Source organism: Microcaecilia unicolor, chromosome 3 (assembly GCF_901765095.1).
Source record: "Microcaecilia unicolor chromosome 3, aMicUni1.1, whole genome shotgun sequence".
Classification (NCBI taxonomy): domain Eukaryota; kingdom Metazoa; phylum Chordata; class Amphibia; order Gymnophiona; family Siphonopidae; genus Microcaecilia; species Microcaecilia unicolor.
Window position 1 is genome coordinate 176,843,158 of NC_044033.1, and position 24,104 is coordinate 176,867,261.

At 44.6% G+C, this 24,104-nt stretch overlaps 1 protein-coding gene across 2 annotated transcripts in view; it reads left to right on the top strand.

The window, feature by feature from the left end:
* LOC115465848 (inhibin beta C chain-like) overlaps positions 1-24,104 on the top strand; it is a 48,654-nt gene that overhangs the window by 16,276 nt on the left and 8,274 nt on the right. The window contains exon 2 of one of the 2 annotated variants that reach the window (XM_030196631.1): positions 21,358-21,728. In XM_030196631.1, coding sequence (XP_030052491.1) covers positions 21,358-21,728 — 371 coding nt within the window. Of the gene's footprint in view, positions 1-21,357; positions 22,758-24,104 lie in introns of those variants that run through there. The other variant, XM_030196630.1, reaches the window with a different exon arrangement.

Here is a 24,104-nt window from a genome sequence, read left to right on the forward strand (position 1 = left end):
TTCAACAAGCACAGGCAACTCTACTGTTCCCATAGGCTGTATTCCCTGAACACCAAAATTTAAGATGAGATTATTCACTGTGTGAGTAGGTTTGCAATTGCAAAATCCTGTTCCAGGTTTTGTCGTTTCATTTGGTTTACTGAGGAATCATCATTTAGGTCTCTCTGCCACTTTTACATATTACTTTTAACTGCAAGCATCAGAAGTAACTAGGTAAAAGTATTAAAAATTGATAAAATTATTAGTAAAAGTAACAAACTTTTCCTGCACTTCTTTACAAGTAAAAGTAACAAAACTTTTACTTAAGTACCGTAACTAGTTACATTTACTTAGATACTATTAGGGCTGCACATTTAATGCTTTAATAACGCGATTAACACATTAAATGTTTAATTCATGTTAAAATTTTTAACGAGTTAATGCATCTCTCCCCACCCAGAGATAAGTAAGGGAAGGGCAGCAGCAGTGGGAGAAAGAGAAGATTGAGAGATGCAGGGGAGGAGGGGGGCCATGGCAGGAGAAAGAGGAAAAGAGCGAGAGATGAAGTGGGGGTGCCCGAGAGGTAAGAAGAGATGTCAGGAGAAAAAAAAAGGAAGAGAGAAAGAAAAATGGGGACTGTAGGAGGGGGAGGGGAGGGATAGATACTAGAAGTAGGGGATGGAAGAATCAAAAAAGGCAGATGGTCCCCACAGAAGGGAGAGGAGGAAAAAGAGAAGGGGAAAAAATAGTGATCATGGATGGAAGAAAGGGAGGAGATTGTACCAGGGAAAGGAAGGCAAAGGAGGAGAGGGAGATGGGTGGAGATGGAATCAAAGTTATTGGTTGAATGTTTAGGATCAATTAAAAAAAAAAAAGTAAACCATGTGTACATGCTAAATTTATTTCAACTCTGTTTTACATTTGGATCATGTGATTAATCATGCAATTACAAATTTTAATTGGTGCACAGCCCTAGTTACTGTACAACACTGGTTATTTGTTGTCAGTCTCAGCCTAGTGGACTTTGGGACAGGGCAGCTACTTCTGCCTCTCAGCACAGCCTCTTGGCCCCTATACGGAGCCTGGGCTGTTGGAAATCGCTGGCTTGCAAAAGATACATTCGTCTCCCTAGGCAGCTGTGAAAGGCTGACTTTCTCATACCTCTCTCTTACAGGCACCAAAAAGGAATTATATACAGTCTTGGATTATTGGATACTCTTACATTCTATTAACTGGATGAAGGGCCTGCACTCATCCCCTGGGCACACATCTGGGTCTGTGCCTAAACGTGAAATGGGCTGGAATCACAGGTATACACTGGCACCAACTCCTGTCCTACATATGTGAGTCGCAATGTCTGCACCCCCAGATGCATAGGTTGTCCACCTGGGAGACAATGACATCATGCAAAGAATTAATTTCTGCTGCTGAACAAGACCTCTTCAAGCTGTCAGTCCTCCTTGGTAGAACATGGATTTGTTGGTCCAAAATTATCCTGAGACTGCACTGGATTGCCTCCAGCTTTGGAATAGGAGTCTAAAAAAGTAAAACTGCCAAGTTGACAGTGGAACATTCATGTTGGTGGGGGGAGATTTTGGAATCAATGGACCACCCCTCCAATCAGTAGGAACTGATCAGGTGCATCTTTCACTTGTGGCTTTGGACCGGCTGATCAACGATTTCCAGGAAGCCCTGGAGGCATGTTTTTGATAAAGCTGCCCAACCTAGAACTACTTTAGTATTTAGTTTTTTTGCTGTTTTATGTTAGGGGGACTTAGGCCAGCCTTGTTGTCCCAGGTGTGGTGGAGACACCCAAGCCCAGATAAGCATGCATCTGGGAACAGCATCCAGATAATGGTTTATGGGCCACTGAAATATAAGACTAACACTTACACTGGGCAGTGACCCTGTTTCACATGCCTAAATGGAGCATGGTGGGCATGGGGGAGTAAAGGAGTATGGCTAGAAAACTAAAGCAGTACGTGCCCTAACTGGAGAGGTGCACAAGGTGGGCCAATATGTATGAGAACTATGGCATACCTCCCTAGCTGATGCAAGGCGGGGGTGGCTCCAGTCAGACCACTGACTTCACAGGCTCAGATGCTTCCTCAATTTCTGTTAAATTGTTTAAACAAAGCTGTGGTCTAATAACCCTCATTTGTTTCACCTTCAACCTCTGTATCAATTCTTGTATCATTATGTGAAAAATTTGCTATGTTTTATCTGGTCCAAAGGGAGTGAATGTGCTGCATACCTATGTTATGTTATTCCAGAACCAATGCGGCTCTGTTGGATGGAGCAGACATAGCCAGCAGGAGGCAGTCCTATGTTGGAGCAGCTACTGGTAACTTGGTGGTGGGTGGAGGAAATGCGAGGATGAAGGTTTGCCAAGGACACCTAATGCTCTTATGTTAACTTTCATATCTGGTTTTCAGGGGAGCCTGGATCTTCCTACTTTAAATTTTCTCTGATATTTTTTTGTAAGTGCCCAGAAATTGTAAGATCTGAAGAACTGACCATAGACAACAAAATTAACCTTCAAAATCTAAAGTTTTGAGGTTTGGTTCATTCAAAATCTATTGGGTAAACATCATAAAAAGCCAAACAATAAATGTTATAACAGCAGATGTACAAGATGTAGTTAGTAAAAAAGAAAAAAAAAGAAAGAAAATACACTATGCAGGAGGGGATCATTAGCCAGTCACTTAATCCCAAATCTCCACATCACCACTGTACCTATCTCACTGCTTCTCAACCCAATCCTCAGGGCACACCCAGCCAGTCGAGTTTTCAGGATATCCATAATGAATATGCATGAGAGAGATTTTCATACCAAGGAGGCAGTGCACGAAAATCTATCTCATGCATAGTCACTGTGGATATTCTGAAAAACTGACTGGCTGGGTGTGCCCCGAGGCCTGGATTGAGATGCACTGACCTATCTGATAGTTACCTACAGACATTATGAGGATCCCTTGTCTGGATATAAAATACAAGCTGATACACGCCACCACCTTCTCGTACATGAGCACCCAGTTGTGGAATGCATTACCTACAGCCCTGAAAACTATTGACGAAACAACTAACTTTCGCAAATCTTTGAAGACACACCTCTTCAACAAGGCATACAAAGAGAACTCATAGCCTTACAAAACTACCTCACCAACCCACCCAGTTATTAAAGTCCACCTTTTATACTATCCTGCCTAACACCTTCCTTCTCTCTTCCCTTACTTAATCTTTCTACATTACTAATTGTATCTGACATCCTGGAATGACTATGTCATAACAAAAACCTGTAAGCCACATTGAGCCTGCAAATAGGTGGGAAAATGTGGGATACAAATGCAATAAATAAATAAAAGATATTGCTTCCTTCAAATTAGATCTGATACAAGACAGAAGTGCATTTCATAAACAGAGCAGTGGTAAGGCTTAATGAGGGCTAGAGAAAGTACCATTTGATCAGGGACAAGTGTAAAAACCCTCCTGCAACAGAGCTCCTGATAGCTTGCAGTGCTGCCCAGTGCCAGGAGGGAGACTTTTTGGCCAATCCCGCTATTAAACTTACATCCTAAAGCAGTATGAGATTTGTAGCCCCTGATTCAATACATTTAAATTAGTGCTGCAGATCCCATAATGCACCTTATAGGGTGGTCAGAAATCCAGGCCTCATCTAAAATCTCCCTCCTAGAACTGGGTAACTTGGCATCTTTTTGCTTATAGTCAGTAGAAGTCTGGTCAGAACAACCACTGGGAGGTCTGTATACAGTGGTGGAAATAAGTATTTGATCCCTTGCTGATTTTGTAAGTTTGCCCACTGACAAAGACATGAGCAGCCCATAATTGAAGGGTAGGTTATTGGTAACAGTGAGAGATAGCACATCACAAATTAAATCCGGAAAATCACATTGTGGAAAGTATATGAATTTATTTGCATTCTGCAGAGGGAAATAAGTATTTGATCCCCCACCAACCAGTAAGAGATCTGGCCCCTACAGACCAGGTAGATGCTCCAAATCAACTCGTTACCTGCATGACAGACAGCTGTCGGCAATGGTCACCTGTATGAAAGACACCTGTCCACAGACTCAGTGAATCAGTCAGACTCTAACCTCTACAAAATGGCCAAGAGCAAGGAGCTGTCTAAGGATGTCAGGGACAAGATCATACACCTGCACAAGGCTGGAATGGGCTACAAAACCATCAGTAAGACGCTGGGCGAGAAGGAGACAACTGTTGGTGCCATAGTAAGAAAATGGAAGAAGTACAAAATGACTGTCAATCGACAAAGATCTGGGGCTCCACGCAAAATCTCACCTCGTGGGGTATCCTTGATCATGAGGAAGGTTAGAAATCAGCCTACAACTACAAGGGGGGAACTTGTCAATGATCTCAAGGCAGCTGGGACCACTGTCACCAGGAAAACCATTGGTAACACATTACGACATAACGGATTGCAATCCTGCAGTGCCCGCAAGGTCCCCCTGCTCCGGAAGGCACATGTGACGGCCCGTCTGAAGTTTGCCAGTGAACACCTGGATGATGCCGAGAGTGATTGGGAGAAGGTGCTGTGGTCAGATGAGACAAAAATTGAGCTCTTTGGCATGAACTCAACTCGCCGTGTTTGGAGGAAGAGAAATGCTGCCTATGACCCAAAGAACACCGTCCCCACTGTCAAGCATGGAGGTGGAAATGTTATGTTTTGGGGGTGTTTCTCTGCTAAGGGCACAGGACTACTTCACCGCATCAATGGGAGAATGGATGGGGCCATGTACCGTACAATTCTGAGTGACAACCTCCTTCCCTCCGCCAGGGCCTTAAAAATGGGTCGTGGCTGGGTCTTCCAGCACGACAATGACCCAAAACATACAGCCAAGGCAACAAAGGTGTGGCTCAGGAAGAAGCACATTAGGGTCATGGAGTGGCCTAGCCAGTCACCAGACCTTAATCCCATTGAAAACTTATGGAGGGAGCTGAAGCTGCGAGTTGCCAAGCGACAGCCCAGAACTCTTAATGATTTAGAGATGATCTGCAAAGAGGAGTGGACCAAAATTCCTCCTGACATGTGTGCAAACCTCATCATCAACTACAGAAGACGTCTGACCGCTGTGCTTGCCAACAAGGGTTTTGCCACCAAGTATTAGGTCTTGTTTGCCAGAGGGATTAAATACTTATTTCCCTCTGCAGAATGCAAATAAATTCATATACTTTCCACAATGTGATTTTCCGGATTTAATTTGTGATGTGCTATCTCTCACTGTTACCAATAACCTACCCTTCAATTATGGGCTGCTCATGTCTTTGTCAGTGGGCAAACTTACAAAATCAGCAAGGGATCAAATACTTATTTCCACCACTGTATAGATGACAGGAAATGACTTGAGCTCCATGAGATAATCTTGATGGCAAGGTAGCAATGCAGAAGTAAGCCAAGTAGAAACCCTGAACAGTAAATATATTACTGAAGTAATATTCTCTGTAGTAGCTGGATACAGCGAAGAACCTGTAGCAGGTATTCTCCAAGGACAGCAGGCCTTATATTCTCACAATTGGGTAACGCAATCCCACGTTGCCCGGTCAGGAGCTTCTATCAAGATTTAACAGAGCTTTATGAAGAGCAAGGCACACTCCACCACTCATGCATGTCACGAGAGCTCAGTTATCACAGTTAGATACTACAGCGTAAAGAGAAAAAAGAGGAGACAACTCCAAGGGAAGGTGGGAGGATTTGTGAGAATATAAAGCCTGCTGTCCTCAGAAAATACCTGCTACAGGTAAGTATCTTCACTTTCTCCAAGGACAAGCAGGCAATAATTCTCACAATAGGGTAGCAGTGGAGGTCTCCAGGGTGAATTGGGTACAGAGTTGATTAAAACTCTAGCATTTGCAGACGATTTACTGGTGGTAGTGAGAGACCCGGGAAAGTCTTTGCCCATTACAAATCATTGGACATTTTGGTCACCTGTCCAGCTTTACATTAAGCTTACAGAAGTCAAAGGCTCTCTCAGTGTTACGGGCGGGGTGCCTCCATTGGAGGGGAACATTTCTCCTCACATGGGCGGGGACCTCCCTCAAATATCTAGGAGTTCATATTCCTTGTGACCTAACTCAATTTTACACACTCAATGTTACAAGATTACCTAGTGACACCTGAAATAGATTACAAACCTGGCAGGCCTACCCTCTGTCATTATCAGGACGCATTGCTTTGTACAATATGTTAATTATTCCCAGATGGTTGTATGTTTTTCAAATCCTGCCTCTGTATCTTAAACGTAAATATGAAAAAAAAAACTGAATCACTGTATACGATTCCTATAGCGTGGGAAGAAAGTGAGGCTGCCATTGTCCATCTTGCAAATTCCTGTAGAGCATGGTAGCCTCGGACTTTTAAGTTGGTGGCACATCACCATTGCCAGTGGCATGAGGAACATAACAGATTGGTTTCAGTCAACACAAGAGCTCTCTGCTACTGCAATAGAAACCAAATTGTCTCAGGACATTCATTTTAGCTGTTTACTCCACACAGCGTGAGGACATATACCTCCAGTGCCACACCTGTCTTCTACCTTTCCAACTGCTAGAGCAGTCTGGCAGTGGGTTTGTCGACATCATCACTTTTCCTCACAAGTAATTCCTACTTGGCCATCTGTGACTACCCAGCTTTCCCTCCTGGGAACCTGTATGCTGTATTTCGATGCTGGCAGCAGGAAGGCATTGCCTACCTGTTGCATGTCGTGACGGTGGAAGGCTGGATTAAACAGTTTTCTGACTTACAAAAAGAATACTCACTGCCTTCAGCAGACATTTTTCACTACTACCAATTGAAACATTGTTACTGGTTTGCCTTGGAAGGATCTCTCCGAAGATGTACAAATACAATTTGCTGAAGCTTTTACCCTAGGTGCTCAACAAAAGGTCCCATTATCATTTCATCATCAACATATTTGAGATACTGCACCTGAAATTAACTTTGCAAGACTAACCAGTCAATGGAATTCAGATTTAGGCATCTCACTCACCAATACGCTTTTTTAAGCACACGTGCTGTCCTTGAAAAGACCTCGCTGATGACATCTCATTGGGAACTTCAATATAAGTTCACTCTACGCCTATATGTACCCCTGAGGCATGCCTTCCATATGGGCCTATCGCCCACAGGAGCATGTATGAAGTGTGGCGAGTAGGGTGCAACTTTGGGCCACATGTTTTGGTCCTGCCCAAGAATCACAGTCTTCTGGCAAAACCTCTTGCATCAGACTTCACAAACATGGGCAGTTGGCTGGCATTTTGATCCCTTACTGCTGTTTGGGCACCCCCGTTTGGGACCTCTTGTGCCTTCAGGTTTTCGAGATTTTTGTCTTACGAGTCACCATTGTGCAAAGAAAATAATACTAACAGAGTGGCTCTCCACGTGAACACCACCACTACAGCAATGGCGCACTCACATGATACTCTTAATGAGATTGGAGAGACTGGAAGTGGACACCATCACCTCGGCCAAAGGATTACAGTTCCAACGTAGATGGTCCCCTTTCTAGGAGACCCTCATACCTGCTGCAAAAGGACATGTATTGAATTTATTTATTTATTTATTTATTTAACACATTTATATCCCACATTTTCCCACTTAGTTGCAGGCTCAATGTGGCTTCAGTGGCGTTCCTAGGGTGGCTGACACCCGGGGCGGATCGCTTATGCTCCCCCCTGGGTGCAGCGCCCCCCCCCCCCCCCCGGTGAAAGGACGGACCCCCCCCCCGGGGGCATTTTTACCTGCTGGGGGGGGGTGCCGCGCGCATGTGGGCTTCGCTCGTTCCCTGTTCCCTCTGCCCCGGAACAGGAAGTAACCTCGGTTGGGGGGAAAGTTCATACCTGGCTGACCTCCCAGGACAGAGATAGTGAGAATGACCAGGAAATGATAGCAGGAAGACAAAAGTGCCAAGCTTGGCAGAGAGAGAGAGGAAGTCTGAGCAGCCTCACAACCAGTGGTAACAGTTCTTACACAGCCAAGCAAGTGTGGTTGCACTGCCTGTGAACTACATTACCCACAGTGCATTGCTCATGTATCTTTGCAGTGAGAAACTGCAGCAATGATAGTCCTTAGAACTGAGAATAACAGCAAAGGCATTACACACATTTTAGGATCACGTTAAAAACTAGTGCAAGGCTGTCAGAGGACAGAACAACAATTAATACCTTTTATTAAATTTAGATATTAGATATGTATCATATGTCAAAGAATAAAGTGGTTGCTCAAAGCATACACTAACCACAATTGCTCAACTGCAAAACACTATGCACAACTTTGTGCAAAAACACACTCATAACCTTACTGTACCATAAATATTACACTGGGCAGACCTAATATACCACCATACAGAAAATGCAGACCGCCAACAATATGAAACAAGGGATCATAATATCACAATTCTTATGTACAGCCAAAAAAACACCCTTTTAGGGTGGCTAGTGTTCACAATGAGCTCCTTTTATTAACGACCATATGTAGATCCTTCAAGAGGTAGTGTGTCATGATTTAGGCTCTACACCCTTTCTGATGTTTTGGTGCCACCTCCAACACACAATCTCTCCACTGCAAAACACTATACACAAACTTGTGCAAAAACACACTCATAACCTTACCAAACCATAACAGCACTAATTCCAAGGACAGGACGAGCTACAACCTTATGCATGGAAAGGCAGCCCTATAATTACACCTGGCTCTAAAACACCAGTACAGAACCTAGTGAAACAAAACAAAAAGGGCTGCAAATACTACACGCTAGCAGAATACTGCATCTTGATCACACATGAAAAACACATGACACAACAGATATGAAGGCAAAATACTGAACTGGAAAGCTACCTCAAGAAGTCAGACTCAGCATGCAGCAATACTAGAAAAATTGAAACTTGCATGCAAAATATCACAGATGCACAGTTCCAGGGTCCCCCCTCCCTCACAGACAGTTTCAGGGTCCTCCCTCACAGTTCCAGGATCCGTTCTCCCTCCCTCCCTCCCCCCTCACAGACAGTTCCAGGTTCCCCCCCTCCCAGAGAGTTCCAGGGTCCCCCCTACCTCTGTGCCTTTTGAGAAAGCGTTTGAGCGAAACTCGGCCACAGTCAAGGATGCGCATTAAAAGAAGACTCTATTGAAAGCAGTGGACGCATATTCAAGTTGTCAGGTTCACAGACAGTTCCAGGGTCCCCCTCCCTCAAAGACAGTTCCAGGGTCCCCCCTCCCTCACTCCCAGACAGTTCCAGGGTCCCCCTCCCTCACAGACAGTTCCAGGGTCCCCTCCCTTCGAGTTCCAGGCTTCCTGCAAATTTTAAACATCATCTATCATACTTTGTTGGTGTTAGAGCAGCAGAAAAAGCATTGCCGGCTGGGCATGCTTTAGTTGTTTTGCCTTCTCTCTCTCTCTCTCTCAGCTCTGGCCCGCCCTCAATTCCTGTTTCCGCAAGGGCGGGCCAGAGCTGAGAGAGAGAGAAGCCAAAACAACTAAAGCACGGAGTCCAGCCTGCAATGCTTTTTCTTCTGCTCTAACACCAACGAGGTATGATAGATGACGTTTAAAATTTGCAGGTGGAACTCGAAGGGAGGAGGGAGGAAAGGAACAAACTTGACTTCCGGTGGGTGGAAGGAGTCGGCGCCTATGACTGCAGGGAGTGAGTGAGAGGGATAGACGCTGCATCGGGGGGGGGGGGGGGGGGGAAGATGTGAGAGAGAGAGACGCTTGGGGCTTGCGGCTGGGGAGACTTAGCCTCCCCAAGCCTCTTATACCGGGTGCCTATGCAGGTGGGGGCAATGCCCACTTGCTCCTGCCCAGCGCCGGCCTCCAATTCAAAATAGCTGCCACAACCTCTAGAAGCAGCCTCATTGTACTGCAAGTACTTCAGGTACTGCAGTATTTGAAGTACCATGAGACTGCTACTAGAGATCATAGCAGCCATTTTGATTTGGGGTCTGGCGCCAGGCAGAAGCAAAAGGGCATTGCTCCTGCTCGATTTTCCCCTAGACCACCAGGGACTTCTCCAGGTAGGAATGAGGGAGCAGATATACTTTCTTCAGGCAGTGGGAGGGGGGAACACAAGGGGGGGGGGCTACAGAGGTCAGTGGGATTGGCACAGCCTTCTATTTCTTTTGAGGAGTTGGAAAGGGAGGATTAGAACGGGGAGCCACCTGACCTATTTTTTTTTTTTTATTATTTATGCAGATCCCAGCTGATATTCAGCCGGGACCCGCATAAATGTCTTATGCAGGTCCTGGATGAATATTGGCCAGGACCCGCATAAGCTCTGGCAGCCAAGACATCCATAATTAGCCCCATATATTCAGTGCCAGTGACTGGACATGGCCTGGCACCAACTATCCTGAGCTAATTTAGCTGGCAACGGTCAGCATTTAAATAAAACCACTGACCGCCACTGGTTGAATATTGGATTGTAATTCAGAGGGAGTAATTTACTGTGTAGTATGCCCTTGTGGCCTCTATTACATCGGGCAGACCACGAGGAAGATAAGGGTTCGTATAGGGGAGCACCTCAGTAACATTAGAACCAACAAAAAGGACGTTCCGCTTTCTGCTCATTGGAAGGAACATCAGCATCACATATCAGAATTAAGATTTGTGGTGTTGTTGAAGCTTCAATCTTGTGGCACAATTAACCCTGATTGGTTGATTCAGAAAGAACAGAGATTGATCTACATGTGGAACACGACACAGCTGGAGGGACTTAATAGGGAGATTGAGTGGGATAGGTAAATTGGTATGACGCCTCCTGTGGTATATATTGAGAAAGGAGAGTATGACACTATCAGCTGCCAGTACTGTAAGGTTTCCTGGTTTGAAGACCCATCCATATTGAATGGTTGCTGCAGCATGTAAGCTAACATGATATGTTAAAGTAAGTGTATGGTTTTGGATGTTTATATGATATAGATGGTTGATTAATGAAATGTTGAGCAAGGCAAAGTGATTTGATTTGCATATATCTGTAGGGTATGATACTACGTGCCTTTTGAGAAAGCGTTTGAGCGAAACTCGGCCAGAGTCAAGAATGCGCATTAAAAGAAGACTCTATTGAAAGCAGTGGACGCATATTCAAGTTGTCAGGTTCTCAGGTTCAGAGCCCACGGGGCCGGGCTCTGGAGCAAACGTGAGCCCTTGGGCTGCTGACGAGGAGCGACAGCAGCAGGCAAAACCCACCAACCAACACTGGGCAAGCACACCGGCACCGGCAAGGACTGCAGGCACGAGCCGGAACACCTGGACTGTTATCCCCTGGACTGGAGGACACCGGACCGGAACACACTGGACCGGAGCACTGTACTGGAACACACTGGACTGGAGCACACTGGACTGGTCCGTACAGCTTCACCTGCACTTAGCCACTGCCCCCCAAGGGTTGAGCCTTTGGGTTTGAGTGGCCGGCAGGACTTACCGGATACCGGATGACACAGGGATCAAGACTAGAACAAGCTGGAAACAGAAGTACTCCTAAATCCTAAACTGACATATTTGCTCCCAAGCTCTAAACCAACAGAAGTGTTCTTAACAGTACTAACAGGCCTAAGCACTAAACTAACAGGAGTACCCCTAGGCACTAAGCTAACAGGAGTGCCCCTAGGCACTAAGCTAACAGGAGACAGCAGGGAACCTAATACATAAACTAACACAGGTGCTTCTAAGTACCAAGCACAACAGCTCTACAACCCTAAACTAACTAAGGTGCTCTTAAGCCCCAAACTACCAGCAGTGCTTCTAAGCACTGAACAACAGAAGAGCTCCTAGCCCTAAAAGGGAAAGCAGGGGGGCCACAAGGGAAAAAGCAGGGAAGCTAAACACATAAGCCAAAACGGCTTCCAAAGCACCAAACACAGAAGTGCTTCTAAAGCACCAAACACAGAAATGCTTCCAAAGCACTAAACACAGAAATGCTTCCAAAGCCCTACAACTCAGCAGTGCTTCCAAAGCACAAAGAGGGAAAAGCAGGGGAACCACCAGGGAAAAGCAGGAAAGCTAAACACACAAGTCACAAGTGCACACTGCACTAAGACTAACCTGGACCTAAAGCAAACGTTGCAAAGGCCCTGAAGGAAAGAACACCACTTCCTTATCAAGGCCCTGCCTGATGATGTCACAACTACCAGACCCAGGCAGCCAATATGCTGAAACACAGAGAGGCTTAACCCACACAGTTGCAGTATAGTGAAGCAATTAGAGCTGTGCTGGGAACAGCCAGCACACAGAGACAGAGCTAACCCAGGCAACCCACCCAGGTGCAGTATAGTGAAGCAATTAGAGTCATGCTGCTGGAAGCAGCCAGCACAGAGAGACAGAGCTAGCTCAGAAAGGACAGACAGAAGAAACAGAAGCCAACTAAGAAGCTGACCACCAGAAATAAGGTACGTCTGGGAGAGGTCACGGCCACAATCATGACACAAGTGAAGGAGTTATCTAGTACAAACTCTGAATTTCTGGGGTTCGGAAGTGGATTAAAATTTCAACAATTCATGAACATCACGACAAAGGAAGAGGAGTGGTACACAATGATAAGTTGATTGCTTGCAGTTGATTTGAAGTTCAGTGGATGAGCTTGAGTTGATTTTGTAAGAAGGATTCAAGGTATTTGTCACTCATACAACAGCGTGAGTTGATTTTGTGAGAAGGATCTAAGGTATTTACCACTCACACAACAGTCTTCCCAAGATATTATTTTATCAGAGGAATGAATATGGCTCAGCCTTAGAGCAATTGAGTCAAGTGTTCGTATACATGACTATTACTTGGACTTAAACGGGATTAGACATATGTATTTTTGTGTTTAACATGATTCTCAACAGTGGTTGATTTGTTGAAAAGTTAATTAGTGAATGTTAACTGAGGGGTCCAATGCAATTTAGAGTTGATTATGATAGTGTTTAGATTGAATTAGGACTGTAGTTTTTAAAAAAATCTACATGAATTATTACAATAAGAAGTCATATTTCTGATGAGATAAACAAAATTTTTTTTGATTATTAAGAGCATTTCATAACATTCATTTCTTCCACCCAACATAAAGTAAATATATTATTCAAAGTGTTAAAAGTGTAAGACAAATTACGATCCTGTGAAGTTTATACTAATTAAATTTTAACTGCCAGACCCTCGACCATTTCTCTAACTTTTGGAGATCCCTTCTCATCGTTTCTACTCCCTCCAGAGTATCCACTCTATTGACTATCTTCATGTCATCCGCAAAAAAGCAAACCTTTCCTTCCAACCCTTCAGCAATATCTCTCACAAATATATTAAACAGAATAGGCCCCAGCACTGACTCCCTGAGGAACTCCACTGCTCACCTTCCTTTCCTCTGAGCGGATTCCATTTACCACCACCCTCTGCCACCTGTCGGTCAACCAGTTTCCTATCCAGTTCACCATTTTTGGTCCTAAGTTCAGCCCTTTTTAGCTTATTCATGGGGACCGTATTAAAGGCTTTGCTGAAATCCAAGTAGATTACATCTAGAGCACGTCCTTCATCCAGTTCTTTGGTCATCCAGTCAAAGAAGTCAATAAGATTTGTTTGGCAGGATTTTCCTTTGGTAAAGCCATGTTGGCTCAGATTCTATAACCCTTTGGCTTCTAGAAAGTTAACTATCCTTTCTTTCAATAGCGACTCCATTATTTCCCTACCACTGACATGAGACTTACCGGTCTGTAGTTTCCCACTTCTTCCCTGTCTCCACTTTTGTGAAGAGGGACCACATCCGCTCGTCTCCATTCTCATGGAACCTCTCCCGTCTCTAAAGATCTATTAAATAAATCTTTAAGAGGTTCCGCCAGGACCTCTCTGAGCTCCCTCTGTATCCTTGGATGTATCCCATCCGGCCCCATAGCTTTATCCACCTTCAGATTTTCCAGCTGTTTATAAACTCTTTCTTCCATAAACGGCACAATATCTACTCCATTCCTAGATATTCCCTCCGCAGCCAACCGCGGTTCTTCACCAGGACTTTCCTCTGTGAACAATGAAGAGAAGTAATTGTTTAGCACGTTCACTTTATCCTCCTCACTCTCCACATAGCCAGTCTCATTATCTTTCAGTCTCGCAATTTCATTCCTATTGTTTCTCCTTTCTCCAATATATCTGAAAAAGGTCTTGTCACCTCTCTTTATATCTTTAGCGACTTTTTCTTCCACTTGCGCTTTTGCTAGCCATATTTCCCTCTTTGCTTCTTTGAGTTTAACCTGATAATCTTTTCCGTAATCCTCTTATTGCATTCTTTTGTGTTTCTTGAACAAAGCCTTTTTTGCTCTTATTTTTTCAGCTACTTGTTTGGAGAACCAAGTAGGCTTCCTGTTTCTCTAGTTTTTATTTTTCTTGCATAAAGATCAGTTGCCAAATTTATAACAGCCTTTAACTTTGACCACTAATTTTCCACTCCTCCTACGCCTTCCCACGCTAACAGCTCCTTCTTCAGGTATTCCCCCATTTTATCAAAATCAGTGTGTCTGAAATCCAGTACTTTGAGTTTTGTGTGTCCACATTCCGCCTTTGCCCTTATATCAACCCATATGGGTTGATGATCACTATTACATAGGTGGGCACCCACCCGGATATTGGAAACACTTCCTCCGTTTGTGAGCACTACATCTAGCATTGACCCTTCCCTCGTATGTTCCGTCACCATTTGTCTGAGCAAGGCACTTTGACAGGCGTCCACAACCTCCCTACTTCTTTCCGATTCTGCAGACGGGACAATCCAATCCACATCAGACAAGCTGAAATCTCCCAACAGTAGCACCTCCCCTTTCATACCAATCTTTTGAATATCTTCTATCAGATCCTTGTCTGGCTTCTCCGTTTGTGCCGGAGGTCTGTAGAGAACCTCCGTGTGGATACAGGTTCCATCTTCTCTTTCCAGGACAATCCATAAAGCTTCTTCCTTTCCCCATGTTCCCCGCATTTCAGCCGCTCTGATATTGTCTCTCACATACAGCGCCACTCTTCCACATCTTTGGCCCTCTCTATCCTTCCTAAAAAGATTATAGCCTGGTATAGTCACATCCCATTCATGGGAATCATTGAACCATGTCTCTGTAATAGTAACAATATCCAAGTTTTCTTCAAACATCAGGGCTTGCAAGACTTGAACCTTTTTAACTAGATTACGAGCATTTGTGCTCATTGCTTTCCATGTGCTTAGTGACTTTAGGTGTTTTTCTATATTTAGATGACCTTTCCCTCTGCCATCATGTTTATTCTGGGGGTGACTTTCTAAATTCCCTTGTTTCCTTCTGTCCCCCCCACCTTCTAGTTTAAATGTTTAGAAACATACGGTCTGAATTTCTCCCCAAGGATCCTTTTTCCCATCACAGAAAGATGTAACCCATCATTACAGTACAGCCTGTTATTTTTCCACATATTACCCCATGCACCTATGTATCTAAGACCTTCTTCTTTACACCAAGACTCAAGCCACTTATTGAAATCCACTGTTTTGCATAGTCTTTCCTCTCCCTTCCCCCATATGGGAATTACTTCAGAAAAAGCCACAGTCCAAACCAAAGATTTCAGTCCTTCCCCAAGCATCTGGAACACTGTGCTGTAAACTTGCTATTGTTGGCCAGGTCATTTGTCCCCAGGTGAATTACAACATCAGTATTTGAAGCCTTGCTCTCTTCTCGGATCACTTTCAGTATTTGGTCAGTACATCTGGTAGCTGAAGATCCTGGAAGGCATTTCACTAGGTTGGAACCCTTGAACTGTGTTCCTAAGTTAATGCCTCCGATAGAGTCTCCGAGCAGTAAATGTTTTCTGCTTTTCACCAATCTGTCATTGTTTGGGGGATGTTTCTTGGGTTGTACTACTTTCATTGCCTCTGGTTCCACCACAGTACTTCTTTTTCAGCATCATAATGATGCAATGTAGCAAAAGAGTTTGACAGGAGCAAAGGTTGGGGGGAGGGTGAGTTCTTCTGTGTCACAGATCTTAGTCTACCAGAGCCTACTGTGACCCATCTATTCCTCTGTTGTTTCATTGTATGTGGTAGTGGTGGTGGTAAATTGGCTGGGAATTGAGTAATCTTGGATGCTTTTTTAGTTGTAGCTAATTCCTTCCTGTGTTTGTTGATCTCATCTTTCAAAGCTGATATTTAGAGACAGATAGGACAAGCTCTAAGGTTCCAGATAGTTTGCCTTAGGATTAAAGCAGAACATGTATTGCACTGAATGAAGGTCATATTGATATGATTCACAAGTGTGAAAAGGTGAACTATGATAGGGGATAACAAGGAGTAGGATTGACCAATTATGGTGTAATGTAGATACTTGTCCCTTGCTTACCCTATATAAAGGGAGTTCACCTAGGGGTGGCTGTGTGGGACTATGGAGTCAGACCCTCTGTAAGTGAAAAGACAGTTTTTTTTTTAATATAAGATAGAATAGAAGCAGGTAGAGTCAGCAGTTTATCAGGAAGATATTAAGACACAGGTAACACCAGTTTACAATCAAACCAAGTCTGAAAATGCCCAGCGTAGCTCAGACAGCTCATGAGGTAAACTTAAGTTCTGTTGTTTCTTTTACCACACAGCTGTATACAATTGTCCCTCCTCCAGAGGTAAGCAGTCTATGTAACCAAATTGATTGAATTAAGTCTCTGGTACTGAAGATTCAAAACACAGTTCTTATAAACACACCTTTAAGACAGACACCAGATTCACCAGAGTCACCAAATTCTGTGTAGCCAAATTGATTGGATTAAGTCACTTGGCACAGGTTCAAAACACAGTTCTAATGAGTGCACCTTTAAGACAATTTCAGCATAAAAATATGAAATTACTGGCACAGAAGTTCAAAACACAGATCAATAAAAGCACCTTTAAGACAGTATCAGCATAAAAATATGAAATCACAATGGAACAACTATTTTAAGTTATAGGCAATAGGATGAAGACAGATTAGAAACTTTTAGAGGTCAGACCCTATGCAAGTGAAAAGACAGTGTTTTTTTTTAATAAGATAGAATAGAACAGTGGCGTAGCCAGACTGCCAATTTTGGGTGGGCCTGAACCCAAAGTGGGTGGGCACAAAATTTTCTCTCTACCCGCCCCCCCCCCCCCCCCCCCCCAGCAAAATGTAGTCACACTCAGATGCATTTGTCACACAGGGTAAAGTGCTGCTTTTCAGTGCATCAGATTTCAGACAATTTATTTAATAGCCTAATCCTTTTCAGTGAGCTTTCAGAGGCCAAAACCTCCTGCCTCAGGTCAGTATAATGCTGTTACGGTATCCTCTCCTGACCTAAGGAAGGAAGTATTGGTCTCTGAAACTTTATTAACACCATATTATTTTATCCTAAATTAAAAATAAAATTATTTTCTTTACCTTTGTTGTATGGCCATTTACTTTTTCTCATTGTGTTGCTCCCAGTCTCTAGATTCTGCTTTCCTTCGTTTTCGCTTAACTCTTCTGCCAGGGTTTCCTGGCCATTTGTCATTTTTCTCTCCTTTTTTCTTTGCTTTCTTCAATATTTTTCTGCCTCTCTCTGTGTCCAGATTTAATTCATTCTTACTATCCATTCTTTAATTTCCTTCATCTACTTATGGCTTTTCATCTTTTTCTCACCCTTGTTCTCCCCATGCCCCTTCCTCTTATTCTCCAATCTTTCACTACTCCCCCTTTCCATGCAGCCTCTCCTCTTTCTCTCCCCATCCTTCCAGTGTCTCCCCTCTCTCTCCCCATCCTTCCAATAGTCTCCTCTCTTTCTTTCTGCATCCTTCCATCCAGTGTCACCTCTTTCTCCCTACCCTTCCATCCAGCGTCTTCCCTCTTTCTCTCCCCATCCTTCCATTTTCCCTCTTTCTCTGCCATCCTGCCATCTGTTTTCCCTCTCTCTCCCCATCCTTCCATTTTCCCTCTTTCTCTGCCATCCTGCCATCTGTTTTCCCTCTTTCTCTCCCCATCCTTCCGTTTTCCCTCTTTCTCTGCCATCCTCCCATCTGTTTTCCCTCTTTCTCTCGCCATCCTTCCATTTTCCCCCTTTCTCTGCCACCCTCCCATCTGTTTCCCTCTTTCTCTCCCCATCCTTCCGTTTTCCCTCTTTCTCTGCCATCCTGCCATCTGTTTTCCCTCTTTCTCTCACCATCCTTCCATTTTCCCTCTTTCTCTGCGATCCTGCCATCTGTTTTCCCTCTTTCTCTGCCATCCTGCCATCTGTTTTCCCTCTTTCTCTCCCCATCCTTCCGTTTTCCCTCTTTCTCTGCCATCCTGCCATGTTTTCCCTCTTTCTCTCCCCATCCTTCCGTTTCCCCTCTTTCTCTGCCATCCTCCCATCTGTTTTCCCTCTCTCTCGCCATCCTTCCATTTTCCCCCTTTCTCTGCCATCCTCCCATCTGTTTTCCCTCTTTCTCTCCCCATCCTGCCATCTGTTTTCCCTCTTTCTCTCCCCATCCTTCCGTTTCCCCTCTTTCTCTGCCATCCTGCCATCTGTTTCCCTCTTTCTCTCCCCATCCTTTCATTTTCCCTCTTTCTCCCCATCCTGCCATCTGTATTCCCTCTTTCTCTCCCCATCCTTCCGTTTCCCCTCTTTCTCTGCCATCCTCCCATCTGTTTTCCCTCTTTCTCTCCCCATCCTTCTGTTTTCCCTCTTTCTCTGGCATCCTCCCATCTGTTTTCCCTCTTTCTCTGCCATCCTCCCATCTGTTTTCCCTCTTTCTCTGCCATCCTCCCATCTGTTTTCCCTCTTTCTTTCCCCATCCTGCCATCTGTTTTCCTCTTTCTCTCCCCATCATTCCATTTTCCCTCTTTCTCCCCATCCTGCCATCCATTTTCCCTCTCCCATTCAGGCCCACCAGCCCCAGCTCCCATTGCCGGCCACTGCTGCTTTTCCTGATGAGCAGCAGGGCCGGCGCTACAAAAAGAAGAAGCGCTCAGCTGACTGAGCTGAGCGCCAACGCGTCGCTAACCCGACGAGAAAAAATGTTTAAAAAAAACGCGGCACTGCAGGCAGCCTCGAAGCATTGGCTGCTGGCTCTGCAGGCTCCTTCCGTCTCTTACGTCACTGCCCCTGCTTCGCTACAGGGGCAGTGATGTAAGAGACGGGAGGAGCCTGCAGAGCCAGCAGCCAATGCTTCGAGGCTGCCTGCAGTGCCGCGTTTTTTTAAAAACATTTTTTTCTCGTCCTTAGCGAAGCGTTGGCGCTCAGCTCAGTCAGCTGAGCGCTTCTTCTTTTTGTAGCGCCGGCCACTGCTGCTCATCAGGAAAAGCAGCAGTGGCCGGCAATGGGAGCTGGCGCTGGCGCTGGGCGGGCCTGGACTGAAATTGGGTGCACCCGTAGCTACGCCCCTGGAATAGAAGCAGGCAGAGTCAGCAGTTTATCAGGAACTTATTAAGTCACAGGTAACATCAGTTTATGTGATATTTGTGAGCCCTTGGCCCAGAGGTGGCCGCGTGAGAATCACCCAACCACCTCTGGGTAGACTGAGTCCCCTCAGAACTAAGAATGCTCCCAATAACTGGACCAGACCACAAGTGGAGATGAACTGAGGCAGCTTTATTAGCAGCAAAAAACACAGGGCTAAAAGGGTAGCCAAATGGCACAGAAAGGAAAACAGGCAGCCCAGCTATACAGTCTAACCTAGCTGAAGCAAGGCAAACATAAAACATAAGATAAGGTGAAGAAGAACAGCCTAGCTGTATAGGGGAATCAAACAGAAGCAGCCTAGTTGCGCCTCTCAACACTGGCTGCAGCAAAGTGTACATAAAGTAGCAAGACCCGAGCCAATGCTCCCAGAGCTGGTGAAATAAAGTAGCAAAGCCCAAGCCAACGCTCCCAAGGCAAGCAAGGAAAACAGTAAAGCCCAAGCTGACGGTCCCAAGTCAGGCAAGGAAAGTAACAAAGCCCGAGCTGACGCTCCCAAGGCAGGCAAGGAAAGTAGCAAAGCCTGAGCTGACGCTCCCAAGGCAGGCAAGGAAAGTAGCAAAGCCTGAGCTGACGCTCCCAAAGCAGGCAAGGAAAGTAGCAAAGCCCGAGTCGACACTCCCAAGGTAAGCAAGAAAAAGCTGAAGACAAAGCTTTACTCCTCAGGACTCCCTGGCCTGGAAGCAGACTTCCACAGGAACAAAGCATAAGGAGAAAGCTGTAGCAAATCTTCAAGCCACAGCCTAGCAAATAAACAGTAGTAGGAACTAGCACAGCCCAAGCAGGCTTGGGCCCCATCAAGGATAATTGCCAGAGCACTCTCAGAAGCCAGTTTAAGAAGTGCTCAGTGCTGATGACATCACCAGCTTGGCCTCCACCTCTCAAAAGTGACCCCACAGGTCACTGACTGGAACTGCAGGTAATTTTAGTATGTTAAGAAGGAGGAACACAGCACAGACGAGCAAGGCACAGACGTTGGCAACGACGACCGTGACAGTTTACAATCAAACCAAGTCTGAAAATTCCCAGCTTAGCTCAGACAGCTCATAAGGTCTATAAACAACACCTGTGTGAATACAGATTCTATCTTCTCTTTCCATGTTGCTTCCTCTTTTGCTCAGGTTCCCTGCATTTCAGTCTCTTTAATATTGTTTTTCACAAACAGCACCTATCCTTTGGCACTCCTTATCCTTCCTAAAAAGATTATTGCCTGGTATGGTTGTATCTTACTCATGGGAGTCATTGAACTCTCTCTGATAGCAACAATACCCAAGTCTGTCTCAAACATCAGGGCTTGCAAATCCTTAGCCTTATTACTTAAATTGCAAGCATTTGTGCTCGTCATTACTTCTGTCTATGGAGATACTTACAAAATTGGTAAGGGACCCCTTATACTTTAATCTAGCAGCCCTCAAAACAAGGTGAGTTTAATTGAATTCAAAATGGCATTTAGAGTCCATTTCTACCAGTATTGATAGGGGCATGATACCCCCTTCCAAAATTCTGAATTGTGGGAGGATTAGAGGAGTCTGCTATTGATGTTGCATCAGTCAGCCAGCCTAAAATAGGGATGAGGTTATGCACGATCACTGTCTCTGGTGTTAATGATGGACTTATAGTAGTGGGATGGCTGCCCCCCCAGGTAATTACTTACTCTGCCTATTGGAAAGTCTGCTCCTGCCACAAAAACAAACATGTTTTCTATGGCTTGAAGCTAGTATGCTGCGTGAGCTGTTAGTTTCCATTACCTCTCCTAGGAACAATTTTGACTTTTATAGGTTTGTGGAAAAACAGAAACAGCAGCTACAGATAATGCTCTTCTTTATAAAACCAATTCTTTGTTGTCCTGCATGACTAATCAAAATTGTTCCTACCTTGGGGTTTCAGATATTAACAAAAGTATGAATGCTTGTCAGATGATCTACTATTGATTTCTTGATCTCTCTTCTGGTTTACTCTTCAGAATGCGCTGATGCTCCTCACACGTGTCTGAATTTCCAGCTTCCAGTGGAAAAGACAGAAAATACTGAAATTTTTATAGTGCATATCTGGCTTTTCTTACAAGCATCTCACAGCAGCAAGAAAGTCATTTTAAGGAGTTCCCTCTCTGACAGGAATGGCCTAGAGCAGGTGTTTATCAGTCAAAAGCAACTTGAAGTAAAAGGAAGTGGCTGGCACACGCTCTCCATAATATCATCCACCTATAAGATGCTTAGCAGACAACAAAGGAGACTGAGGATTGAACTGATGTGCAAGGACTGCCAAGACCTCCCATTAATGGTGAACAATGGTGAAACACAGAGATCATTCCTAATAGCCAAGGCCAGAGCAAAGGTAAGGCAACACATCAAAAAAAGGAGTGTGAGTTGTAATGAACATTCAGACATGTGCTGCAGGAAAGACTTTTACCTAGACTTCAAAGAGATTGGATGGAATAACTGGATCATAAAGCCAGAAGGCTACTATATGAACTACTGTGAGGGTGCATGCCCAGTCCATCTGGCTGGGATCCCAGGAATTGCTGCATCTTTCCACACTGCAGTGCTCAATCTGATCAAGGCCAACAATGTCTTTGCCACTGGGAGGTCCTGCTGTGTCCCTACCCAGCGTAGACCTCTGTCAATGCTTTATTTTGACAAGGGTAGCATCATCAAAACTGATATTCCAGACATGATTGTGGAGGCCTGTGGGTGCACTTAATCACTAGCACCGATTTGTTATTCAACCCCTGGCAAACAGTTCAATTTACAGCGAGGTTCAGTGGAACCCCAAAGATATGGAAATGTGACACCTAATTACTGAATTTTAGGACAATTTTATAGGAGCCTTGTCCAGATTAGAATTCATTGCACAGGTATTTAAAAAGACTAGATGATGTAAAGAGGCTTCATGATTCTGAGATAAATAAACCTTTCACCCATCCATCAAAAATGGTAGCCTATATGACATAAGTTATCAATGAACAGGTGTTCTCATTGCTATAGGAAATCACCATTAAGGTTTGACCCTCAGAATCAACGTGTACAGCCCTTGCAGAGGGAGGCTCAGCCATTTCAGTGAAACCTGGGTGTGCTGGGTCATAGGAGGGAGCTATGATCTATAGACCCTGGCCAAGGGCCATCACTGCAATAGCAGGGTTAGTTGGGGGTAAGGGTTGAGGATGAGTATAAAATAAGAATAAACCTTGAGTAGTTGTGAATGAAGGCCTATTAGTCCCATCATCCAATAGAGGCCAATTCTCATTAACCTAGAAGCTCAAAGATGTAAGAGGAAGGTACCAGGACCAAAAAAAATGACCTTCCTGAAACCACTCTTTGGGAGTCTTGGCAGAAAAGAAAAAAAAAAACAGAATGGACATATAGACTGAATAACCCACTCACCCTTGAAGCTGAAATGACAAGCTAATTAAGAATAAAACAGGAAATTGTCTCCAGACCTGTCACCTCCTTACTATTGCACACATATTGTGACCTTCCTTCTTTCTCTCCCCCTATCTCTTCCTATTTTGCGATACCTCTAACATAGAAATATGTTCTCTAAGACAAGATAACAACCCATAAAGCAGACAATTCTTTAAAGCAGCACCTATATTTAGGCACCTATGTGGAGCCTATTCTATAAAGGAAAGTAAGTGCCTACTTTATTTTATGAAATACTAGCCAAATTGAGTATGTATGAATGTGTATGGTTAGATGTGAGCATTTATGCTAACCATAGAGCTGGTGTTAATGTTCTCACCTAGATTCAGGAGAGATGCATGTAAAGCGAAGATACTTACCTGTAGCAGGTATTCTCTGAGGATAGCAGGCTTCTTATAGACGCCATCCCATGTCGACTGATTCGGCAAATATGCCATAGAAAAATCGAGAACTTTTTTAAGCCCGAGTAGCACTCCAGTGCACATCCGCGAGTGCCTTCCCGCCCACAGCGCAAACACGCCGGTCCAATTTAATACAAAAGCAAAAAATACCAAATAAAAACATAAAAAGGACAACTCCAAGGGGAGGTGGGTGGGATTGTGAGAATAAGAAGCCTACTGTCCTCGGAGAATAGTTGCTTCAGGTATATTCGCTTTCTCCGAGGGCAGGCAGGCGTGCTTCTTCTCACAAGTGGGGAATCCCTAGCATCCAGGCTCACCCAAAACAACAAACATTGGTCAATTGGGCCTCACAACGGTGAGGACGTAAGGCAGATTAACCTGAAACTATATACAAACTAGATGAGAGTGCAGTCTGGAACAGAATAAAACAGGTCTAGGAGGGTGGAGTTGGACTCTAGACCCAAAAACAGATTCTGCAGCACTGACTGCCCAAACTGACTATGGCGTCGGTTGTCCTGCTCAAGGCAGTAGTGAGATATGAATGTGTAGACTGAAGACCACGTCGCAGCCTTGCAAATCTCTTCAATGGAGGCTGACTTTACAGTAAGTGGGCTACCGACGCAGCCATGGCTCTGACATTATGAGCCGTGACATGACCCTCCAAAGTCAGCCTAGCCTGGGCATAAGCGAAGGAAATGCAATCCGCCAGCTAATTGGATTTGGTGCATTTCCCCGAAGGCAACCTCCATCCTGTTGAGATCAAAAGAAACAAAAAGCTGGGCGGACACTCTGAAGGGCTTCATCCGCTCCATGTAAAAGGCCAACACTCTCTTGAAGTCCAAGGATAGGCATGAGGACAGGAAAAGAATGTTGGCAAGACCATTGACTGG